Here is a 19,253-nt window from a genome sequence, read left to right as displayed (position 1 = left end):
GATCGCAGTTATTTAAAAAGGTCGTCTTCTCTTACTTCTTGTGATCGGAGGTCGATGGGATGTTACTTGTTCGGTTAAAGGCCAAACTAGTGGCAGTTGGACCGCAATCTCGACGCGAGGAAGGTGTATTTTCTTCGTACTTCCTTCTACAGCACGTAATTTTTGCACAGCAAACGGTAAAAACATCTGGGCATGCCCAAATTTTGTATACAGGATCCTTATCATGTATGGAACCTTACGAAGTAGTTTTATGATTTCAAATGAAAATTTCATGAAGTTCAAGGTAGTGTCTGGCTTCCCCTCTCGAAAAGTATGACAACCGCGTCAGAAGCTCCCGAGAGTGAAAAAATCTTTGGTAAGGAAATCGATTGAAATTTTCCTCAACAACGTTGAATTAATATATTTTCTATTAGATATACCTCCAAGTGAAGATGTGCCACAGACCCCGAAAGCAAATGGACATGCGATTGAGAATGGCGATGGAGAAGCTCCCCCGAGCAAGAGGCGGCGACTCAGTAACGAGACAAAGACTGTACCGAAGCGCAAACCCGAATCGCCTCCGTGGAAGAAAGTCTTAGCAGAAGGGCCAACTTCTTTTACCGTCGATGGAAAACGCAAATCAGGCCGTGTAAACCAGATACCATTGGAGCTACAACCTCCATCCGAGAAGAGGACAACGCGGGGCGCGGCGCAAAAGGCCGTTACCTCAAAGAGTCAGCATGGCAATGCCAGTAGTATTCACTTATCTTCAAATCGAGATGCGTCCACACCCGCAACCTCACAAGCTTCTAAGAAGTCTGTCGGCCAAAGCACCTCGAGATCACCAGCCAAACCATCAACATCACCAAAGCGATCGCATCGAAAGACCATACAGTCTGAGCATCACTCAACGCAAGTACGGTCCGGCAACAAGAAATCCATTCCTACTAAAGATGCACAATCCACGCCTGTGAACTCGAGGTTGCGCCGATCGGGTCGCGCTTCTGAAATTGTGCAGAATGACCTGACGCATTCTTCGCCGGCAACACAAGTAGAAGGTATGGCAGATGAGACCCCCAAGTCTACACCAACAAAAATACGACTTCGAGTCAAGCCGGCGGGCATTCCTTTGATTCATCCAAATGCGCTGCCAAAACCACGAAAATTCCCGTCTTTCGAAGAGTTTTACGAGCAAGGGCAACATATATCAGCGGAAAATGGTGGTTTGCATAGCGCTGAAGATGCGGAGGTTTTCACCGAGGAAGATGCCAAGAGGGAAGCTCATACAATCTTACAGCTCGAAGATGCTGTGGAACGTGGTGTTCTAGGGTATTCGTTGAATCGCCCCGAGAAACAAGACCCCATGCCACCACAATATGCTCACCAAGATCATCTTGTGAGGGCAGCCCTCCACTTTCGGACGCTTATGATCAGAGAACAAAAAGAGCACCTAAGACTCGCGAAACAACTGGCTGAGGCATGCAGGGACGAATGGATTCGACGACAACCAAAGAGTCATGAACAATTGGAGGCAGAGGAGAGAAAAGCATCTGAAGTGCGCTATAAGACTGTCCTTAAGAGCCTTTTAGGTACCTGGGAAAATGTTAAAATAGAGGTCAACAGGCGACGGCTGGTTGAATGGGAGGCGCAAGAACAAGCACGAGTACGAAAAGCCCTTAACGAAGCTGTAGACATATCTACACAAAAGCTACAAGCTCGCAGAGCGCAACAGGATTCGGAAGATGATACTGAAGAGGATGATGAAGGCGAAGAGGCAAATAATGACTCTGATGAAATCGATCTTGATTCTGAGCTTAACCATGATGAAAGTAATATGTCCTCTACAGAATCGGAAGCTGATGAAGAGACTACTAAGCACGAAGATGAGCAACTTACTGTAGATGAACTGCGCGAAAAATATGCAGCCTTACCAGAAATTGCACCAGCCAGCGATGATAACGAGATGATTGGAAATGGCAGCGCAGATGAAGACATGGAAAGCGATCCCTCCATAGATATGGATGATGACACAGATTCTAGCGACGAAGAAGAGGATAGTGATGAAGAAGAGGGTAATGACGCAGATGAAGGTGGTCGTGCTGATCTTCTTGGATTTCTTTTACCTTCAGACATCAAAGATTTGGAAACTAGACAAGCCGAGTTAGGACAAGTCGAGGAAGTGGTGGAAGTAATAGACGAAGATTCAACTTCAGCTGTAGCAGAAGATGCGATGGAATTGGATGCCGACGATGGTGAAGCTTCCAACATACCTAATGGAGCATCCGTACCGGCATTAATGAGTGGGACATCCAAGAAGTCACCCCTGATCGAAGATATATCCTCAAGTGGACAGCATGATTTATCTAGCAAGCCAGAGGTTGTTGCAATGAGCCCTGATCGCAGTAGCCAGCCTACTCCAAGAACAACGGAAACTAAACCTTCAGAGGCTGATTCGGCATCATCTGTGGATCTTCATCAAAGTAGTCGACGCAACACACAGAGCGCAACCCCCCAACCTTCAAACGGATTAAAGACCCCGGTTCCTTTTCTCCTGCGCGGCACCCTTAGGGAGTATCAACACTATGGTCTGGATTGGCTTGCCGGTCTCTACGCAAACAATACAAATGGTATTCTAGCAGACGAGATGGGGTTAGGGAAGACAATTCAAACAATAGCCTTGTTGGCCCATTTGGCTTGCGAGCATGAGGTCTGGGGGCCGCATCTTGTTATTGTACCAACCAGTGTTATGCTCAACTGGGAAATGGAGTTCAAAAAGTGGTGCCCAGGATTCAAGATCTTAACATACTATGGCAATCAGGAAGAAAGAAAACGAAAACGTGCTGGCTGGAAGGACGATGATGCTTGGAATGTATGCATCACATCGTACCAGCTCGTTATTCAGGATCAGCAAGTGTTCAAGCGACGACAGTGGCACTATATGATTCTCGATGAAGCTCATAACATCAAGAATTTTCAATCACAGAGATGGCAAACCATGTTAAATTTCAATACTCGAGCACGGTTACTATTAACTGGTACACCTTTGCAAAACAACTTAACGGAGTTGTGGTCTCTGCTTTACTTTTTGATGCCCTCAGATGGAAGCGAGCAAGGTGTTGGTGGTTTTGCAAATCTGAAAGAATTTCAGGACTGGTTCAAGAAGCCAACGGAACAAATCTTGGAGCATGGCAGGGAGCAAATGGATGATGAGTCCAAGGCAATCATTAGCAAACTCCACAAGGTTCTTAGGCCTTATCTACTGAGGCGACTAAAAGCAGACGTCGAAAAGCAAATGCCTGGAAAGTACGAGCACGTTGAGTTTTGCCGTTTGTCTAAAAGACAACGTGAGCTTTACGATAGCTTTCTAAGTCGAAATGATACTCGAGATACTCTCGCATCGGGTAATTATCTTTCCATCATTAATTGTTTGATGCAATTGCGAAAGGTTTGTAATCATCCTGATCTCTTTCTCGATCGACCTATCATGACCTCTTTTCCAATGGAAAAGTCTGCCATCACCGATTTCGAGATCAAAGAGCTTCTGGTTCGTAGGAAGATGTTCCGTCAAGAACCTATGACTGAAGTTAGCTTGGACTTTTTGAATCTTGTTCCTGCGAAGCATGAATCTTTGTCCGGCATATTAGCCTCGGAAATTAACAGACTTAGTGCCAGGCGTGCTCTAGAAGTAATGAGGGAGGCCCAGCGTACAAGAGCCCAGAATGCATTCACCAACCTCGATCCCTCAACAGTCAAATCAAACTTGGTGTATCTGGAAAGTGCTTCTAGGTGGGGACGATTTGAAGAACTTCAGCATTGCGTATATCTCAATGCCCTTCGACGACAACAGAAACCTATCTACGGCAGTTCTCTGATTGAACGTCTAGATCTTCGTCTTGACCAGCGTCCACTACAAGCTAAACCTAAGCGGCGAACCAAGTTGATAGAATGGTTAGAAGATTCTTCCCCAGTCATGAGTTCAATGGTCCCGACATTTACATCACGATCTCAAGAACTACATACAACCATTCAAAAATTTGCTTGCGTGACACCGCCTGTGGTAGCGCGAGATATGAATTCGGTTATGTTTACACCTAAAGGTGTGAGCAGCTTTCAGAGCACCGTTGGCACTCAAAAAACAGATCCATTCCATGAGGCACGCATGAGACTATCCATTCAATTCCCCGACAAACGTCTCTTGCAATATGACTGCGGTAAATTGCAAACTCTAGACAAATTATTGCGTAAGTTGCAAGCTGGCGGGCATCGAGCACTGATCTTCACTCAAATGACAAAGGTGCTCGATATTCTTGAGCAATTCCTCAATATCCATGGGCACAAGTATCTACGACTTGATGGAGCTACCAAGATTGAGCAACGACAAATCCTTACGGATCGCTTCAACAATGACACTCGAATTCTTGCTTTCATTTTATCTAGTCGTTCGGGTGGTCTGGGTATCAATTTAACCGGTGCGGATACTGTTATCTTCTATGATTTGGATTGGAATCCAGCAATGGACAAGCAATGTCAAGATCGTTGTCATCGCATTGGTCAAACGCGAGATGTTCACATCTATCGCCTCGTCTCGGAGCATACCATCGAAGCCAATATCTTGCGCAAAGCAAATCAAAAACGTATGCTTGATGATGTTGTGATTCAAGAAGGAGAGTTTACTACGGATTACTTCAATAAGATGAACGTACGAGATGTCATTGGAGAGGAAGGATCTAGTCTTATGGACGGAGACGCAGCAGCTAATGCAGCCATGGATCGAGTTTTGGGTGGACCTGATAATGACAAAGATGTTCGACGTGTTTTTGCTCAAGCCGAAGATCGCGAGGATGTCGCCGCAGCTAGAGTTGCCGAACGAGAAATAGTGCAAACCGACGCGGCCGATTTTGATGAGAACGCAGTCTCGGCTTCCGCTACTCCTGGTGGCGCAGGGACACCTGCCGAAAGTGCACCAACTCCTGGTGCTGATGGAACACCCACCGTCGAAGACCTAATGGAGATTGACGAAGACGAACTTAACGCTTGGGGACAGCCAGTGGGATCGATGGACGATTATATGCTGAAATTCATGTCTGCTCAACTGGCAGACGCACCTATTGAATTACCCCGAGACAAGAAGAAGGGCAAGAAGGGCAAGGATCATCGAAATCGTCACAGGGCTAGATGATCAATTGATCCTCTCGGAAGTGATAAAAACGGGGCGTAAACAAAAGAGAAGAAAACCAACCTTGTAAAGTATTGATTGACGAAACATTTATTGCGCGTGTTTTATTAGACCCGGGTTCCATGTGTATTTGAGGAAAAGGAAGGCGTTGCGGCGAAATGGAAAGAAAGCCTTTTTTTTTTTTTTTTTTTTTTTTTGGTAACAATGGCATTCACGCATAAGATGGAGTTTTTTTTGTAGCGGCTTCTATTCTGTAGCTTGGGCTTGATTTGGGTTGGTTTAGCATGAGAGAATTGGAAATGCAAAGTGGAGGGAAGAGGAAGGGCGAAGGCGAGGGTCAGAGGATGATAGAATGATTAGGTGCTTTTGTAGAATAAATAGTACTCATATTTCGAGATGGGAATATAGAAGAACTCAACTTTGAAGCTATTCCAGTCAAGTATTGTGGTGTGCCTGTGTATAAGTTAAGTTAGCAGGTACATTCATATCATTCGATATAAAGAAAAGAAAGCGATATGTTGATATCAAATTTGCAATGCAAGGTTCACGCACGAAATGCATAGGTAGATCGAGATCTCTTCATCGGTTCATGGGTTATGAACCGCTTATCCGGAAGGCATGATGACGGGTCGCCAATTTTGATCATTTTTTAACCCAACCTCTTCTTTTTAACCAATCATCTAATTGTTTTCTCGTACTACCACCATCGGATCCATGCCGGTAAACTCAACGAGGGCTGGTCTACGAAACAATCTATCTAATTTTCTGATACCTAAGTAATCTATTTTGCTATTTGCTTACAAAGTGCATAACTCGGGGTCGCGCGAATCACGATGTGTTGAGTTTAGGTTGAGATGTTTTTTGGAGAGAGGGAAGAGAAGAGAAAAGATTGTAGGAGCTGGATATTTTTATATTATTAATACCTGTCCAAGTCAGATGATTTTTTTCTTTTTCTTTTTTCCTTTTTTCTTTTGCTACCTATCTAGGTACTTACTATATATGTAATTGCTAGTAGGAAAATGAGACAGAGTCTTCCCATTCGACAGCTTGCATTCATTTTATATCACAAACTTACTCATTGGTACTATCGGTAGTGTCTTTATCTTCCCGCTTCCCGTGCCGGAGCTTATCTCCGCTTGAATCCGTATCCATCCCCATCCCAGCAGCTTCCGACCCGATTTCCTTTTGGGCCGCTGAGCTGAGCTTTGCTTTGGGTGAACAATCTTCACTTCACTGCATTCATTGCATTGCAGGATTATCATCCCATTGATATCATATCACATTTTTGGAAAAGTCACATTCAAAGGATATCATTTCTGATCTCAGAATCTCGGATTGGATGAGACATTGAATTCCTTGGTTCAGGATAGGGATACACGAAAAGAAGATCACGAGAATTCTAGTGTTTTGATACTCAACCGCCGTCACAACCACATATCATTCATTCGGCTACGATAAATCTCTAATTCCTGAAAGGCAGTACTGAAAGGGAAATACTGAAAAAGGAACAAAATCCTTTCTCAAGTCTCAAACCAATCACCAACAAAATGAACGCAACATCCTCTCTACATTCCCCAATCTCTACCACCATGTCTCCGGCATTCGAAAGGTTGGGTCACGAGACGATTAGAGCTACCGCGTTTCTTCTGATACCTACCGAACTCCTCTACTTTTCTATCTATTTTTTACTCAAGAGACAATATGGAACGTATAAGAAATTATCAGCGTTAGCACTAGTCACGTTTTGCTTAAGTACTTGGATGAATCCTATTTCTTGTGGACCAGTAGCTGCTTTGAGGAATTTCGCCAGTTCGTATATCCATTTACCCATGATCTCCAACGATATACTAGAAAAGAACACATACTAATCCTCTTCAGTTGGAACCGGAATCTTCAAAATCCTAGATATCTATGCCCGACATCTTTCACTCCCCCAACTCAAAAATGACCCTCCAACCTACAAACATGCACTTCTACTCCTAACAGAAATGCGTTATGAATCTTTCACACCAAATTTCATCCCTGTTTCTCGATCTCAGGGATCTTTTAACGAATCCCTTCAATTCGCCATCCATATTGCCATTTTCTGTTCCTTGCAAATGTTACCACAGGATTGGGCGCTGGTATTGGCTTTTGAGGTGGAGTTAAGTATTTATATTACTTGGACAGCTATTCAGCTATTGGTGAAATATAGAAGTAGCCCGGCGCTTTTTGGAAAATTGTATGCAGTGGAAAGTTTGGGGGATTTTTGGTAAGTCTCACGTTGTGGTCTCGTTTCGAGATAAACTAACAACACCAGGTCAAAAACATGGCACAATGCATATTCTGCGCCATGTGCCTCTCTCGCTTATAAGCCCCTCCGTCAAACTCTACCCAAATTAGGTGTCCCAGTCCCGATCGCCAGGTCAGCTGGGGTCCTCGCGGCATTTCTCCTCATGGCCATTTTTCATGTTTACTGCTTAGCGCCGATGCTAACGGAAAAAGCACTTTTCCGAGTTGGAATGTTTTTTGTTCTAAATGGATTTGCAACGGTAGGAGAGACGATGGTTTGGGGAAGGAAAGAAAGTTGGATTAAGACGATTTTGGCGTGGATAACGGAAATGGGATTGGCGGCTTGGACGGCAAGCGCGTTGGGGATCCCGAGGGGAATTAATGGGATTAGATGGGCGGAACTTTGTGAGGTGAGGGTGTAGGGATTTTTGGGTTGAAGTTGGTGTTTTTTTGTATTGTGTGGGGGCTGTTTGGATACTGAATATGTTTGTTTGGAATGATGAAGACTCATGATGTTGTGGATTATTTTGGATGATAGGTCAGGTGGTTTGTTTGTATTAATGCAGCGAGCGTAATGATGAATATGAATATAATATTAAAAAACAAGACAGCTGAATAACTTAACAGACTTTGTAATTCTAACCCGAATGAACAGGCAAGATAATAAAAATTTCTTTTCGTCTCGTCTCGTCTCAATATAGCAATCTCCTTCATCTATTTCTTCTCCTTTCTTAATTCTTTCCTTTTCCTTTTCCTTTTACATCAAATAATTAGATGATTTTTAAACCCACAAATTAGCAATGCAAGAATTTTTATATTATCAAATATCTTCTCCTTTCTTTTTTTCTTTTCCGGTTCTTATTCTGTTGATACTATGAGGTTAGTATTAAAAACCCGAAATAGAATAAAATTGAATAAAAATAATAAACCCCCATTAATTAATAATTAGACATAGTATATTCATATTATGACTTGAGTTAGATTGGTATTGATGATTGAAGTATATTAGATTGCTAGATTTGTAGTTGAAGCATATTAGTGGTCAGGTGCGTATCATCTAATTATCCCTTTTGTATATATATGTGTATATAAAAATAGGGATTTAATAGTATACGATAAGATGAGACTAATTGATATTATTTAAGTAGATGGCAAGATGTACTCGAGTATGTGCTATGTACTAATAGAAATTAGACATACCAACGCACCATGTAATGCTAAAAAAACGAACTTTATAGTATTGATGTCTAATATTTTAAGGATTCTAGGTTGTATACTTATCCATAATGGCTTTTTTTACTCTACACCCGCTCATTCTATCTCTATTTTATTCTTTCTCTTCCTTTATAACATGAAACTTAATTCTATCTATTATACACCCTAAGAATTCTCGTCATCTCCAAAATAGAATCACTTTACAAATTAAACATCCCTCTGTCCGTAGTCGGAGTAGGAATCTTCCTTTTATTACCTCTACTCGTATATTCTCTTTTCTCCCCCTCTTTTTAATCTTCCTTTTATCACAAAAGTCATTATCTCGACGACCGCAGCGCAATTAGATGAATTTATTTATGATCAGGAGGTCGCTAATTAGCGAGGACCGATACATTGTGTTTAAAGAGGATCGATCGTATAGTAATAACTAATTTTTTGATGGGCTGGCGCAAGTAGTGATTTTATGTCAAATCAAGTGAAAAGTTATCAAAGAATTCAATGATAGTTTGAGAATGTTTCAGGTATTAATTCATTGTTTGACTGCACGGCTTTCTGAAATTCAAGTTAGTTGGACTTCGAGACCTTGCTTTTAAATTCAAGAAGAATTAATGCTGAAAAGCTGCAGCAAAGCTGTCGTGATGTCTCATATTATTCAGCTAGTCCCTCGAAAGTCTTTCAACCGTTCTCAATGTTCTTCTGATATATGGTTTAGATCATTCTAGCGACAACACGCAATGTCCCTGGTATTTTCAATATTCTAACGTTCAGCACGCGAATTTTTGGCGGACCCTCAAAGAACACCGACACATGATCTTTGATCTTCTGTTGTGACATTTTATCATCCATCGATACCTCCAAGCTTCCGCCTGAATGTCTTATATCTTTCTAAAACTCTTCCCTCCCTTTCCCTATGATGGTTATTATTGCTTCATTAGCTCCTAAGCTACTGTCAGCTACTGCATCGACTTTATCCAGGATAAATGTAACTTCCTCGCGTTGAAATCTGTGGTCTTCGTACTGCCTTGGAGTCTCGCTTCCACATATAAGACATACAACAGCTCCATGATAAACACAAAGTTTGCCATTCAATCTATCTTAGGGCTCTTCCTTTCTAGTAAGTTCTGGCGCAAAAGGATGGACCCTTGGGTAAATGGATTTGAAATCTTTGGTATTGGGCTCATTACCCTCCATGTCACGATGAAGCTGTGAGCAAGCATTGATAATAGGATGAATCGCAATTTCACTTGAAATGGCTTGAAGCTAGTTCTTGAAGATTCCCACCTTTCAGCTCGCTCTGTTGTAGGCATACAATAGGATTGTTCAGTCGAATCACTAGTCCCCAATTATTTCACTGGACCTCCTTCAATATCTGATTTCATAACCCCCAAAATGTTTGGCCAGCCTTTTTTCTTTAGCTTCCAAAACCTTTTCACTACTCGTGTAACCTCCCTGACCCAACATTGCAGCCATGAGACCGTTTGAGCTGCACGACCGGAATGAAAAGACTTGGTGTGAGACCCAAACAATTCTCAAGCCAGCAACTTGTGTTACCACAATTCCCAATGCATGCGTTGTCTGATCGACGGCAACATTTTATTGTTTCACAGCAGCTGCGGCAGCTTCGATGGAACTTGTCGTGCATGTAATGTCTCACCCTACAGCGTGATGCTCTGGTCGGACTTCCATGACAACTTTACATTCCACTTCGACACATACGGTCAAAACCAGTAGAATTACTTTTCCTAAGAAGTCACTGTTCCATTCCGCAACAGCAAGGAGCACACTAGCCGCTGGACCTATGGGATGAATAACTTTATCAAGACGTGTATCATCATAACCGTAGACGTAAGATGCTATTCCGTCCAGTAAGGCGGTATGCTGTGCATCAACACGACGAGACCCTTTGTGATCAAGCAACGACGTCAAGAGAGTGCCAGGAAATGGAGACTGGGAAGCATACTATCATAGAATTTGTCCAATGAGTGAGTACATGGAAACATGTAAGCTGAAGATGGAAAATTAACGGCTATAGTAGTTCCCGGATGGCTACTTCCACCGAGGGTGTATCCGGCCCAGTTATAAAACCTTCGCACAGCAGCTCGGATAACATCGGGTGGTAAATCGGAACATTTTAGACCATGTGCTCAAGATGCCACATATGCTGTAGCTATTCAATATGATCTTGTTATAACAGTGGCGGAGATGTTTCGGAGAATGAGAAGGAACCAGGAAACTCTTGATCACTTGAAGAGGAAACCCGATATATTTGCAAGTGTAATACAAAACCTATAACCTGATGATCGTCTAAGATACGAGATGTGAGGCGAGGTTTCATAGTAGAATTAGAATGGTGAAATGTATAGGTCGTCTCTCATTAATTGACATTAGACGGAAGAACACTTCCGCACAGCTCAAAGATAGATGTAGCGGCCATTTGACGTTTGTGACGTTTTCTCTATGGGAGTAGTCAAGCTTCGTTTGACATGCGGGGAAGTTGTCTAACTAGTGCCCAGCATTATTGGTGGCTAGGCAAGCTCTCCCCAAGCTTGTTAGTGGTTTAATACTAGATTATATGTGGTGTGCATATTCTTCAACAACACTACTTCGAATAACATCAACACCATTGGTTTAATGAGCTCCAAATATGTTATTTGTGATAAAGAGAAGGGTCTGGTGTGGTTCGGCCCGGTGTAAAGAAAAATCCCGCAAAATGGAAGGCGCGGGGTTGGGTTACACGTATAGAAGGAACCACTGGCAGTCTTCCATGATCCGACTATGATAAGAGATAAACCACTAGGAGAAGCACTTCTCCGTGAACTAGATATTCAGAAGTGCATGTTTGAATGTAAAATTCTATTTCTGGATATACATCGGAGGAGCAGGACACCAAGTAGCTCTCCTAGAAACAACAATAAATGGAAACCAAGTCATCTGCTGAAAGTAAGCTACAGTGAAAGCTATCACTATAAGACGACCATTTAGGAAGGGCCGACACCTGGAATATAAAACATCATCGTCCTCGAACCAGAAGAATAATTGAAAACCTACCGACTCACCTAAACCCTCTACTTACCTATACTATTATTATTTGCACTCGCGCCCCCTGATTCTAATCCATATCACGTATCATTGCCGAGAAACATGGCAAAATTCTTTGGTCTCCGAGGTCAGGCACTGCATCGTGCGATGATTTGGGCCGTCATCATGCCTGCTTATATCCTGTGAGTATTTGCGAAGAGAAAATCTAAATAATGATTGCTAATATTACTGCATTATAGATTTGGGTACAACAATGCCGTAAGTGTTGTTATTGTCTATTGAGCACAACAAAGATCCCATAATACAGGAACATGGGTGTAGTAATACTGAACCTTGTAGGTCGCTGGTGGACTACTTAGTCTGCCCGCCTGGATTGAAACATTCCCACGCCTTAATACCATCACTGTCGTAGGGATTGAAAAAACTAGCAACTCTCGATTGCAGGTCAGTTGAATTATACATTCTCTGCCCTCTTAGGTCACATGTTAACGCTCTCAAAGGGAACTGTCGTTGCTCTCTATACTCTCGGATGCTTTCTTGGCGCCTTGTCCTGTATAAGAATCGGTGATACCCTTGGTCGCAAACGAACAATCATGCTTGGAGCAGCTATCAACATGGTTGGAGCCATCCTTCAATCTTCATCTTATTCCCTCGGCCAATTAATTGTTGGACGTCTTATTTCGGGCTTAGGTTTTGGTGCGCTAACAGCGACCGCTCCAAATTGGCAATCAGAATGTTCTAAAGCGCAACACCGCGGATGTGTGGTGCTTCTTGAAGGATTATTCATCAGTGCAGGCTTGGCAACGGCTGCAGTTGGTCAACCCCTTTTCTTTTTTGCGACAGTCACTTTACTCCTTAATCATCATGGGCCAAAAAAGCAATAGAAACTGACCTTAATCAGTGGGTAAGCTTTGGAATGTCCCATGTCACCGGGGGAGTCACTTGGAGATTTCCACTAGCGCTTTCCATTGCATGGTCCGTCATCGTGCTGATTACCACGCCTCATATGCCAGAATCACCCCGTTGGCTGATCAAAAAGGGGCGGATAGAAGAAGCACGGGAAGTTGTATCAGCATTGGATGATATGCCCATAGACTCAGCCCAAGTACAGGCCGATATAGCAGAGATTGAAGAGGGGCTCGTGATCACCGGTAAAGGCTCATTTTGTGACATTTTCCGCATGGGTAACGAACGTCTTTTCCACAGAACATGTCTTGCAGTATGCGGCCAAATGTTCCAGCAACTTAGCGGGATAAATGCTCTCGCTTTCTATCAAGCTACAATCTTCGAGACTGGCCTGGGACTATCAGCACAAACAGCTCGTATTTTAAGTGCTTCAGTCTTTACTTGGCAGACCTTTTGTTCTCCGATAGGAGTCTTGACAGTAGATCGATTTGGAAGAAGAAAGCTAATGATGTTTGCGGCCTTTGGAATGGGATCTTGCATGGCTGTTATTGCGGGGACTTCTTCTCAGATAACTAACACTTCATGTGTCGCCGTCGCCGCAGCGTTCATTTTCATGTTTTCCTTGTTCTTCCCTACTGGATTTCTAGGACTGACTTTCTTATATGCTTCGGAGGTTTCACCATTGAGCGTTCGAGTACCTATCACCGCCATGTCAACAGGTATGTCTACCAAACGGCCTCTCTACGCGTCTGTACTGATTGAAAGCTGTAGGGAGTGCATGGATATTCAATTTCATTGTCGCCGAAATAACACCAGTAGGATTCACTACTATAGGATGGAGATACTACATAATATATGCATGTATCAACTTCTTCCTAATACTTCCAGGTGAGCCGATCAGTAGCCAGCCAGGGGCATACAATGCTAATCCTGGTAATAGGTGTATACTTTTTCTTTCCGGAAACCAATGGTCGTCATCTCGAGGAGGTTGACCAAATCTTTCTCCGTAGCAAAACCATTTTTGACGCTGTACGCGTTTCCAATTGTATGCCCAGAGGATCTGTTAGTTCTACCTCTACCGGTGAAGTCGAAAAGAATGAAGTTATCCATGTTGAAATGAGGGAACAGACGATCTGAGGTTCTCTTATTGGCGCCGAGAATTAGAACGACCCTTGTGATGTAACTTACATCGTCTAGCTGGCTTGTCAATTGGTGTGGCATCTGACGCCAGATTGCATGATGAGAATCTGAATATTATCCTTGAACATCGTTCCACATAGGCTTTGAAAGTATGAGATAACGTGTATTTGGGACTACCCTGATCTGCTCAATATATCTGGGGGACAAGTTCAACAACTTGCAAATATGTGCGCACGATGCTGGTATTGCATGTACGATGAATCCAGTACTCATAGTACTGATCAGTAAGAATACGAAGTACCTTTATTTTCCATCGCCGGCTAACAAGGTTAACCTACAATGGTGCTGTGCAACCTGTGATATTTATGCATTGCATGCAAGATTATCTAAAAGCAAATCACTCCAAGAAAGTATCTAGAATATAAACTTTATTTGTAAAAGTATATGACATGTAATTGGAAATACCCAGATATCGACATGCCTAGGTACCTACCTAGTTACTGCTTGGGACTTTTATTATTGAAACCTCAATCGCAAGGCATCCTACAATTTACTTTGTCTGAGCTGGTTTTGTGGCCCAAAAAGCCGAGAACAGGCAGAATAGAGGGGCGTCGCGTTGTCAAGCTCCTTAAGAGTACATATTGCATTTTAATTTCCCTTCCATCAACCTCAACTTTGTAGAAATCTATAAATCTGTCCTTTCAAACTTCTTTTTCGGGCAGTAAATCTTTAGGATACGTGGCCGTGAAATATTCAGCAAAATTGTACGAGGTGTGCGTCATTTCGTCTGAAGCAGGAAGGTGAGGGGTATCATAAATACCTAGATGAATGCCATTCCCCTGATCACTTCTATTATCTAGTATCTCGAGAACCTCCTCTTTTTGCGCAACATATATCCTACTTCAAACAAAAGACTTCTCGAATTAATCTAATACCTACTACGAGCTTCGAAAGCTACTTCTACGTCAAAGGAGTGAAAACAGCAGAAGAAATAGAAATAGCAGTTATGGCTTCAGAATTCTTCGTTTCCCTGTGGGAATCTATCTTCACACCCGGTCCCACTCCTGTTCTTCTCGTTGCGACCAACGCCACTTTCGCAGCTTTACAGCTCGTGTTCTTCCTCCTGTTGGTCGCTACCTACAGCATCCATTTTGTGGTTTTATCGTTCCTGTGTGGTGGGCTATGGTGGGCTATCAATTGGTTCGCAGCTGAGCTGAAGAGAGTGAAAGAGGAAGAAGAGGCACGAAAGAAGACAGAAGGGGTAGCTGGAGGAGATGGCAGTGATACGGACGTAGAGACTGTTGTTGATGACGAGGGCCCACCAGGGAGCAAGGAGGTTGAGGTGTTGGAAGTGAAAGGGGATTTGAAAAGTAGATCGCGTTCGACGGGAGGAGGGAACAAGAGTGAACCTAGTACGGAGGATGAGTGGGAGAAGGTCAGTGAGAATGAAAAGGATAAATAAACACCGCAGAGGCGAATTGTTGGAATTGATGGTAGGAAGCATTTTTGAGAGAGGAAGGGAGCTCGAGGAAATACCCGGCCGTTTAGATGATCATGAATTTTGGTGTACCATGCAAGTACAAATTTTGAAACTTATACAAGAAACTATGGATACCCAAGGGATGCAACAATGAATTGTATTTTTGAACTTTCTACAAATCAGAAATATCCTTTTTCGTTCATGCCCCTTGAACTTCGAGCTCCATCACCAATATCACCTGCAGCTTGACGTGAGTGAATTATGTGGCCTTAGGCATCAGTTGCAGAACGCGATTTCGACCTCGCGATAAAAGCTTCAAATACTTTATTTGTGTGTAGGCGCAATCAATTGGCCTCACGATCCACTATCAACCACCACGTCGAACCTCCGAACCCAATTTACATTAACAATCAAACCGGCATCATGAAGCTCGTCAGGTAAGCTTTTTCCCATCACCAAAAGGCCTTTAAATGGCATGCGCTGAGCTCAAATTCTTTCCAAGGCTCCTATCTGAATCTCCTGACTGACTTTCTCTTTCCCTGGTAGGTTTCTCATGAAGTGTGCAAACGAAACTGTCACGATTGAGCTCAAAAATGGTATACAAATTCTCTACGTCTCTCTTACTAGCCTGACTCTTAATTAACAGTCTGTTAACAACTATAACAGGCACAATCATTCACGGTACCATAACTTCCGTCTCTCCACAAATGAATACCGCTCTCCGTACGGTCAAGATGACGCCTAAGAATGGCGCATCTCTCTCCCTTGATACCATCAACCTTCGAGGTTCCACAATCCGTTACTATATTCTGCCTGATTCGTTACCCCTCGATACATTGTTGATAGACGATGCACCAAAGCCAAAGAACAAGGCGAGAAAGGAAGCTACAGGTGCTGCCGATAGAGGTGGTAGAGGAGGACCTCGAGGCGGACGAGGTGGAGGAAGAGGCAGGGGAGGTGGTGGTGGTGGATTCAGAGGAGGAAGGGGACGAGGGGGTGGAAGAGGATTCTAAGGATTGCGTAGGATGGTTGGTTGCGAGATTCGATGATCATTATGCCGGTGACGGCGACAAGAAAGGAATTGGAGGGAAGAAAATCACACTGAGAATGTTCGCTCTACTTGGCTATACAGATGGGAGATAGACCAAGAGAAAGAGGGTACCATGCATGCTCAGCTTGTGGGAATATTGGCGTTTTGAGTGGCATATGAAAAGCTGCTATATCGATCAATTACGAACGAACAAGGGGACGCCTTGTTGTGGGCTTTGAAACACGTATACATGGACTTGACCTTCAATGCATCACGATGCTACAGTGTGGTTATGTTGACTTTAGGAAGCATTAGGTGGCATGCGCCAAATCCTAACAATTTGCAATTTTTCCCATCCCCCAACCTTTCCACTATTACTGACAGTTTCTGCTTTCCACTCATCTCCAAAACCACGTATCCGTTGTTTGACGTCCTCAGGTTTATTTTGCGCACAAAGCAAGATATAGGCACAACCTCTCTCCTTATTCAGGACCTCCGGCAGTGCATCGATTAACCGATCTGTGATTTCCATACCATCCACTCCACCTGCATAAGACAAAGCCAGTAATTTCGAGTCCCCTTCATATGTTAATGTCCCATCCTCATTTCCTGCTCCAGACAGCTCTGGTATAGGCACATCCGGACTTGGCACATATGGCGGATTAAAGATTAGTACATCTACCATTCCAGGCTTTAGACAAGTCCCCAAATTTCCCACCACATTTCCTAAATATGAACCATGTGATAAAGCCTGTGAATTCTGTTCCTTCTCCGCTACCTTAACTGTTTCCTGCGTAGCCTCGCATGCATAGCGATTTACATCCACGCCTGCTGTAAGGATATCCGCCCTGCCAAATATAATTTTCGCATGTGCGTGAACGAAGGAGAGGACTACTCCAGACCCAGTGCCAATCTCTACCACAAATGGAGATGGAGATATTGAAGATTGTCCATTTTGAGGAAATCGTTGCTGTAGGAACTCTTCTTCACTGGTAGAGGATAAGGTATCGAGAAGCAGGAAGGAATCTTCGGCAGGTTCGTAAATTCGATCGAAAGATACATGTGAGGTATCAGGAGTGGGAAGCATTTCCACCTCGTTGTCGCAAAGAATGCGTACAAGTGAATGAGGGAAGGCTGTAGCTGGAAAGTAAATAAAAGAAGCTGCGGAAAGCTCAAAACGCCCCGAGCTCTGATTCAACAATTTTTCTTTCCAAGTCCCCGGGATAGTTCTTACAAGATCGCAGAAGCTTCTTCTTTCTAATAAAATATGCAATAAATTTCTACTTTTCCAAGTCCTCAGAGCTGAAAATTGCCTCAGATGTGCAACAGAACTTTTAGGTGTGCAGGTGGAAAATGAGACAAGGCTGAGAAACGAATTTTGGCGGGGAAATGCCGAAAGTCATCCATCGATGACTTCACCAGTTCTCACGCCTCTTTCTCTAGATTTCACAATTAACAACCGCACACTACAAAATGAAGGTCTCTCCGCGTTTATTTTTCGCGTCGGCTTCGTCGGCAGGTACGGGATCGGGCTTTAGAGCTGCTCCTTTGGCTTTATTACCCCCCATTCCACTGTATAGAAGATTATTTAGGGCGCATAGGAAACATTTACCTCGGGAGATGAGGTTAATCGGGGATGAGTATATTAAGAGCGAGTTTAGACAGCATAGAGATGTGGAGAATCCCGGTGCATATTGTGAGTTCTGTGAATTGGTTGAAGTGGTAATGGAGGGCTAAATGAGGGATAGATTGGCTTCTTATCGGAATGGCAGATGTATGCGCAGAAACTTGAGGGACAAAGTTGGATCGGGGAACGTATGGATAAGGCAAAGATTGATAAGATGAGTGGTATATACTTAAGCTTTTTGTGATGGGAGAGGAGGATACTAATGCCGTACTTAGACCAACAATTGGGACAGTTGTATGAGCTCATGCAAGCAATACGAAAGAAGCAAGCAGAGGAAAATGGCGAGGATTCGGGGCCCGAACAGCTATGAATATAAATGGTTCGCCTTATCTTATATGTATGTACATTATAAATGGGAGACGGAGTTTGGGGAGGGAGATTGGAGATTGGAGGGCTAGTGTTTCTTCTTCATGGCATGGATGGTATGGGACATGTATACACATACATACATTATGGTTCTCACCCAAGGAGATGCGATTGGAATATTAGGACTCTTTTAGTATTCAATTTTCGGTTTCATCTATGTGAATCACGGTAGTGGGAAGAGAATTGTGCTTTCTCCTCGGCGGTAGTTCGCTATTCACTGTATATCTTCATGTCTCCTACAGGAACACACTTTTAAAACTTACCGCCTTCTAATTTACCTACGAGGACGACTATGAGGTCGAAAAGTACATGAGAGCTTCCCACTCCATCATAAAAACCCACAAACTACCTACAAATCATATACAAACCTTCCATCCACCATTCCACATCCTAAAATGTGCAAATACACCTTCCACCAATCCTCCACCTGCCACCACCACCACCATTCCCATCTCTCACCCAAAAGAAAAAACACTTCCAAAAATCAACCCTGCCAATGGATACAAATAGCCCAACCCTGCGGCTGGGGCAGAGGTCTCCTCACCTGTCCCATTTTCGCCTCCAATGCTCTAAGAATTCATGGTCCTAATGTTATAAGAGTGGTGAGGTATATGTGTCCGATGCATGATGGGAAGGGTTTCTATGATAGGAATATGGTTAAGATGGTTGTGGAGTGTAGGACGGGGGGTTCGGTGAGATTTTTTTTTTTTTTTTTTTTGAGTTTGTAAGGGTGGGGTTGGGTTGGAACTTGGAAGATGTGTGGGAAGAGGGGAGGGGATGAGGGTGTGGGGTGGGGAAGAGAAGGAGAAATGAGGGGAGGGGATGGTTGGGAAGTGGTGAGATTGATGAGATGGTGGGAGCTAATAGTGTGTATTGATAGTGGTTTGGACCGCCTGATATAATGCCAGAACCGAGAAAGAAGGAGGTGAAGAAGAAGAAGATTGAACGGAGGGATGATGTCAAG

The 19,253-nt window shown here is 43.3% G+C and overlaps 9 protein-coding genes across 9 annotated transcripts; 6 read left to right on the top strand and 3 right to left on the bottom strand.

Moving 5' to 3' along the window:
* Window positions 1-312: 312 nt before the first annotated feature.
* On the top strand, window positions 313-5,158 carry SS1G_14268 (hypothetical protein; the record flags this gene model as incomplete). The annotated part of the gene is made up of 2 exons (XM_001584763.1): window positions 313-355; window positions 414-5,158. The coding sequence occupies 2 exons, from the start codon at window positions 313-315 to the stop codon at window positions 5,156-5,158; spliced, it is 4,788 nt and encodes a 1,595-aa protein (XP_001584813.1).
* A 1,586-nt stretch (window positions 5,159-6,744) lies between these two features.
* On the top strand, window positions 6,745-7,848 carry SS1G_14267 (predicted protein; the record flags this gene model as incomplete). The annotated part of the gene is made up of 3 exons (XM_001584762.1): window positions 6,745-6,964; window positions 7,034-7,406; window positions 7,455-7,848. 3 exons carry the CDS (start codon window positions 6,745-6,747, stop codon window positions 7,846-7,848), a joined length of 987 nt encoding a protein of 328 aa, XP_001584812.1.
* A 2,155-nt stretch (window positions 7,849-10,003) lies between these two features.
* SS1G_14266 (hypothetical protein) lies at window positions 10,004-10,111 on the bottom strand (the record flags this gene model as incomplete). Its single annotated transcript, XM_001584761.1, has 1 exon — window positions 10,004-10,111. One exon carries the CDS (start codon window positions 10,109-10,111, stop codon window positions 10,004-10,006), a length of 108 nt encoding a protein of 35 aa, XP_001584811.1.
* A 180-nt stretch (window positions 10,112-10,291) lies between these two features.
* Window positions 10,292-10,751, bottom strand: SS1G_14265 (hypothetical protein; the record flags this gene model as incomplete). Its single annotated transcript, XM_001584760.1, has 2 exons — window positions 10,292-10,600; window positions 10,692-10,751. The coding sequence occupies 2 exons, from the start codon at window positions 10,749-10,751 to the stop codon at window positions 10,292-10,294; spliced, it is 369 nt and encodes a 122-aa protein (XP_001584810.1).
* Window positions 10,752-11,782: 1,031 nt separating this feature from the next.
* Window positions 11,783-13,723, top strand: SS1G_14264 (hypothetical protein; the record flags this gene model as incomplete). The annotated part of the gene is made up of 7 exons (XM_001584759.1): window positions 11,783-11,862; window positions 11,920-11,938; window positions 12,181-12,376; window positions 12,730-13,002; window positions 13,189-13,305; window positions 13,358-13,474; window positions 13,527-13,723. 7 exons carry the CDS (start codon window positions 11,783-11,785, stop codon window positions 13,721-13,723), a joined length of 999 nt encoding a protein of 332 aa, XP_001584809.1.
* Window positions 13,724-14,732: 1,009 nt separating this feature from the next.
* On the top strand, window positions 14,733-15,188 carry SS1G_14263 (hypothetical protein; the record flags this gene model as incomplete). The annotated part of the gene is made up of 1 exon (XM_001584758.1): window positions 14,733-15,188. The coding sequence occupies one exon, from the start codon at window positions 14,733-14,735 to the stop codon at window positions 15,186-15,188; it is 456 nt and encodes a 151-aa protein (XP_001584808.1).
* Window positions 15,189-15,629: 441 nt separating this feature from the next.
* Window positions 15,630-16,219, top strand: SS1G_14262 (hypothetical protein; the record flags this gene model as incomplete). Its single annotated transcript, XM_001584757.1, has 3 exons — window positions 15,630-15,643; window positions 15,753-15,802; window positions 15,873-16,219. The coding sequence occupies 3 exons, from the start codon at window positions 15,630-15,632 to the stop codon at window positions 16,217-16,219; spliced, it is 411 nt and encodes a 136-aa protein (XP_001584807.1).
* Window positions 16,220-16,537: 318 nt separating this feature from the next.
* SS1G_14261 (hypothetical protein) lies at window positions 16,538-17,323 on the bottom strand (the record flags this gene model as incomplete). The annotated part of the gene is made up of 1 exon (XM_001584756.1): window positions 16,538-17,323. The coding sequence occupies one exon, from the start codon at window positions 17,321-17,323 to the stop codon at window positions 16,538-16,540; it is 786 nt and encodes a 261-aa protein (XP_001584806.1).
* A 685-nt stretch (window positions 17,324-18,008) lies between these two features.
* Window positions 18,009-18,233, top strand: SS1G_14260 (hypothetical protein; the record flags this gene model as incomplete). The annotated part of the gene is made up of 2 exons (XM_001584755.1): window positions 18,009-18,084; window positions 18,139-18,233. The coding sequence occupies 2 exons, from the start codon at window positions 18,009-18,011 to the stop codon at window positions 18,231-18,233; spliced, it is 171 nt and encodes a 56-aa protein (XP_001584805.1).
* Between the last annotated feature and the right edge of the window lie 1,020 nt (window positions 18,234-19,253).

This window comes from Sclerotinia sclerotiorum, genomic scaffold (assembly GCF_000146945.2).
Source record: "Sclerotinia sclerotiorum 1980 UF-70 scaffold_31 genomic scaffold, whole genome shotgun sequence".
NCBI classification, from domain to species: domain Eukaryota; kingdom Fungi; phylum Ascomycota; class Leotiomycetes; order Helotiales; family Sclerotiniaceae; genus Sclerotinia; species Sclerotinia sclerotiorum.
This window is presented reverse-complemented; position numbering and strand designations above follow the sequence as displayed.